Source organism: Macrobrachium rosenbergii, chromosome 8, assembly GCF_040412425.1.
Source record: "Macrobrachium rosenbergii isolate ZJJX-2024 chromosome 8, ASM4041242v1, whole genome shotgun sequence".
In the NCBI taxonomy this organism is placed as follows: Eukaryota; Metazoa; Arthropoda; class Malacostraca; order Decapoda; family Palaemonidae; genus Macrobrachium; species Macrobrachium rosenbergii.
In genome coordinates, this window is record NC_089748.1 from 8,427,736 (window position 1) to 8,432,735 (window position 5,000).

General features: G+C 34.5%; 1 protein-coding gene across 4 annotated transcripts in view; it reads left to right on the top strand.

The window, feature by feature from the left end:
* The window catches only part of Ugalt (UDP-galactose transporter), a 430,948-nt gene that overhangs the window by 412,527 nt on the left and 13,421 nt on the right, over nt 1-5,000 (top strand). For 3 of the 4 annotated variants that reach the window (XM_067107253.1, XM_067107247.1, XM_067107248.1), the window contains one exon: nt 900-1,906. In XM_067107253.1, coding sequence (XP_066963354.1) covers nt 900-914 — 15 coding nt within the window. In that variant the 3' untranslated portion in view covers nt 915-1,906. Of the gene's footprint in view, nt 1-899; nt 1,907-5,000 lie in introns of those variants that run through there. The other variant, XR_010853662.1, reaches the window with a different exon arrangement.

A 5,000-nucleotide genomic window follows, 5' to 3' on the forward strand; every position in this document is an offset into this window, starting at 1 on the left:
TCTCTCTCTCTTTGTAATTTCTTTACTCCATGACTAATTAATCACATAGCAGCTTAGAAGCATAAGGTTGAGGTAGATGAAAGTAAATATTGCAGTGATGTTTAGTAGCTGCTTAAGAATTGAGGATATAGCATACTGAAAATGGTGACTTAAAAAGTATGAATACACTGTATAAACATTGTAGCTAAAAGAAGTGAATAATAGGGAGGTTACTGTGTGTAACTAAGTTTCATTAAACTGCTTTTCTGCATAATAGAAATATATCCTCGTCAAATTACTTGACATTTTGAGAACATTTTTGTACACTAAATAATTAATAAAGATTTAAAATCTTAAATATGTTAAGTCAAAGTAGATTGGAAATTTTTATAGTGAAGACATATAATTTCTTGGAAGCATTTTGAAAGGTTTATGATAAATATTAAAAATTAGTAAATATAAAAACTGGGAACATTAGTATAAATCCCACTAATTATTAAATTATATTTCATTCCAGGATGTACATGTATATCCTTGTCATGTAAAATTTACCTTTCCTGTAGATTATTTTTGTTTATTCATCAGTGAACGTCTTCTTTGCTAACCAATTAGATATCTTGTTGGAATATGTGTATTTTGTCTTGCAATACTGGCTGAAAAGGTATTTGTGTAATTGTTTCTGATGGGCAATATTTAATTCATGATATTTTTACCATATGTTCAATCTGCTGTATTTGCTTTTGAAACTATTTTCATAATAGTATGATATATATAATTTTGTTTGTAACAGACTAGCAATCTTTGCACAACAGGCCCAATTCCTTACCTTTTAAACTAGTGAATTGCAAATTTCCTAGACTATTTTTAGATCAAGGCACAACACAGCATAAGTGTGAATGCACTTTTGTTTCTTCTTGCAGATGAAGGTGATGTAAGCTGATTAGGCATCAATATACAGCCGAAATCCAAATGGACTTAAAACTTCAGTTTTTTTGCAGTTGGTGGTATGCTTATTTCACAAATGGCATCTTAGTTTGTTGAATTTCAAAGGGAATTGTTAAAGAATTAGAGAAAAAATAAGGTAATGGTCTGTACTATACCAACCAAACAAAATGAATTAAGAAGAATCCTAGTCTGCAGCATAAGTTTTATCTAAAATAAAAAGAATAGCATGAAGAATCCCTACATAATAGTGAAATGTAATTAAAAGCTATCAGTTTAATGAATTGCAGTAAATTCATTTTGGCATTATGAAAGGAACATTATTGTTAATTACATTAAGAACTTTTTACACTATGGAATTTTAACTGCATAAAAACATAATGTGACTCCATGGTTTGGGTATGTCTAAGTTTTCATATTTATAAAAGGAGGTGATGAATCTTTTGTTTGGGTATGTTTAAGCCTTCATATCCTGTTTTGTTATTTTCTTTCATTTCTTTGTGGTCCCTGTTTTTGGAGTTATGTCCCCAAATTCCATACATCCATCTTTCCTTTTATTTGTGTACAGGTAGTAGGTTTCGAATATAGTTTGCAGTTTTTTCTTTACAAACCCAGTAATTGATTATATTCTTACTATTGCTGCTCACAACGTTCTCAGGATCACCAGTCTTTTGTTTGTTAGACAGAAGGTGATCATCTCACCACACATACACCCTCTGTACTATCTGATAATCTCAGTTGTCATGATTTTGCTTCACTGTCAAAGCTCTGCCATCAGTCTTCAGTTGTTTTGTTCTGGATTGCTTTCTGTTGCTTGTTACTAATTTACTTCTATTTATTTCATGTATTCCCGCCACTTCTTCACTTTGATACTAAGTGATAGTAAAACCAGTGTCACTTGTTGTTTATAGCACTGTAACTGGTAGTGATTACAGATTACAGTAATCATGTTTTTAGGCCTACTAAGAAAGTATCTTTTTTAGCATTGTTGTTTCATTCCAGCTTATACTTTAAGTGTTTAGTGCACAGTTTATGCCAGGGGTCTCCTAATTGGTCAATATCAACTCCCGACTACCCAAGGGAATTGAAATTGGAATATCAAATATAGGCCAAAGGCCAAGCACTGGGACCTATGAGGTCATTCAGCGCTGGAAGGGAAATTGAGAGTAAAGAAGGTTGCAAAGGTTTAAGAGGAGGAAGACCTCGCAATTGCATTATGAAACAACTGTTAAGAGAGGGTGGAGTGAGATGGAAGAAAGATAATATGAACGGAGGTACAGTAAAGGAATGAAAAGGGTTGCAGTTAGGGGCCGAAGGGATACTGCAAAGAACCTTAAGTAATGCCTACAGTGTACCATGTGAGGTGCACTGATGGCACTATCCCCCTACAGGGAACTACCAAAGGGGTCAATAAATGCCTAGGGGTAAAAAAGAGTGAATAAACACCAAGATCAGTTATGAAATTTATGGTTCAAAAGGTGACATTTGTGTAAGTAATATCAGTATATAAAGTAATATAATAAATTTGAATTATGACTTACTGTTGCATAGCTGGTAATGTGTCTGATTTTATAAGTTATGTTTTAGTAGTTGCAACAACATTTTTATTGTGCTTAGTATTATTTCAGTTTTAAATTTTTTTATCATTGCTATTATTACTATTATTTTTATTCACATAAATCCAGTTTAGAAACAAATAGCTATAGAAAAAGGAATAAAATATGTAAAAGTGTAAGTGAATCTTACTGAGAAGCAATAGTGAGTGAAATAGCAAAGGAATTTATAACAAAAATTGAAGTCTCAAGGATTCCATGGTCTAAAAAGTTTGGGGGCTCCTGGTTTACAGTGTGTTAATACAGGGAGTCATTTAATTTAGTTGTTGCAAGGGAAGTGAAAAGTATTCATCAGCTACCTCATCTTGGTACATAATGTAGACCTGCGCACCATGCTGGCATCAGACTTTAAACATCTGCTTGCACATCCTCTCTGATACCCCAGTCTTTTAGTGATTGCAGGGAAGTTACTCAGGATCTTTACAGACAGTCTGTAGGTACTGGTATAGGCCACAGGGACCTATTCTTTGAAACTCATCCAAAGTATTCTCAACATTTTGGGTTTCATTAAAAAATAATTCTTAATCTGATGAGAAATGTTGTGACCCCATTAGAATTTGTATAACCTCTCCAACGAACAACTTGACAGGACACAAAACAAATATGGTAGAGAGGAAATTTTGTCATTTTTTTAAGGCACATTCTTTAAAATATGAACATAAGACTGATTGTTCCAGTTGGTTCCAAATCCAGGGCTGGGACCAGATTTGGAAATAACACACTTTTTAACTGTATCGGTGCACTCCTGAAGGTACCTCGGATTTTAGAGATGGAATTTTAGCTACAATGGAAAAAACAGCTTTAATTGATTAGGGTCATTTTCAAGTTTTTTTTTTAGAAACTAAAGTTCTACTGCAAGCTTCTGGTATTTTGATTCTCTAAACCACTGATTTTCAAGATTCTGTAGTAGCTCCACATCCTATAGGGCAATGTTATCAAAGTTAATTTCTGTTGGCTAATGCGCAAGTAACCATGCGTAGGCATGAGGAGGCAGTTAAGTTTGCTAAGCAAGCAGTAGCAAGACTACTTCCAGGAGATACTCATTCTTATGTTGAGATTATGTATCAAATATCAGAAAATCAGTAAATGATAGTGAAACTTGGTAGATTCCAATAAAATTCAGCGATTAATAGTGATGCATCTCTTTGGAGGTATGACAACATATCGAAGCATACATCTTTGAATTTGGCAACCTACCCAAAGTATTTTATGGCTGTTGCCCACCAGCTGTTTTGTAATCACTGCTTAGTCCTCGTGGCTGTAAGGCATTTGTTAATCAAATGCATAGTAAACAGGATCTGAGAAAGCAATTTTTCAGATAGCAGGTAAATACTTGTCAAGGTCTTTGGAAAGAACGCTAGTTATAATGCCAATGGATTTCTAAAAATGCTTAGTGATATTTCTGAAATTGCTTAGTGATATTTTTCAATTTCTTGCAGAAATTGACCTTTCTGAAAAAAACTTAGCTTCCCCATATTTTATGTCTAAGAATATTATATAGTTCCTTTTAGTATTTTTGTTACTCTTGTTTGAATGTGTGTTAAGTTTTACTGCCTTTATAATTGTAATTGCTGTTGGGCATCAATGACCTGGGAAGTTCCAGCACCAGATATCTCCTAGTTACTGTATTCTTCACACCAAAGATTACTCAACAAAGTGGAGATCTTGCACTATTGCAATTTACAGCCTCAGTCATAACATCTGGCAGAGCTGATCCAAGTGTTGCGGGAAAGGTAAGAGCGTCGTTCCACTCAGCACTGCTAATTAGTTTCCTTCTACCTTCGTAGGAGTTTCTCTCATAGTCAGATGAGACTCACAATGTCTGGGAAATACATTCACAGATGGTCAAGGGATTGTTGTTTGTTCCTTACTTTGAACAGAGATCCAAACAGGTAGTTGGGACCCTTTCACAACATATTATTTTTCATCCCCTTCATTTTCTTCCATCACCATTGTGGAACTGAACCATGAGCTCTGTCTGAGAAATCTATCAGGCTTTATCTACAGATGGCGATTTATTTCAGGAGTAATGTCCCATATACAGTAGCTTATTTCCTTGAGGCTAATGTCAAAGCAACTCTCCAGATGCTGAATTCATCATGGCCAAGTTTTTGACACTGACACTGAATTGATTAAAGGCACATTAGTTTCAAGTGTGAGTCACTAACTTTGTGCACTTTATTTTTACACAGATTGCTGAATTTGTGCTTTCTCAGACGGACAGCCTCAACCATTTTACAGGTAATAGAAGAGGTTGCTAACTCCTCATTCTCATCTTCACCAAACATTCAAGGTTCAACATAGTCTTTGGATACTTTGACTAATACGTCTCATGTTAATGGTGCACATTTTGCATTTCCAAACTTTGAAGACTTAACTGATGCAAGCATCTTGTAAACTATACCGTTCACAAACTTATAACTACCAAAGACTTGGTTTCTGACACCTTATAGTCCTTGGTTCTCT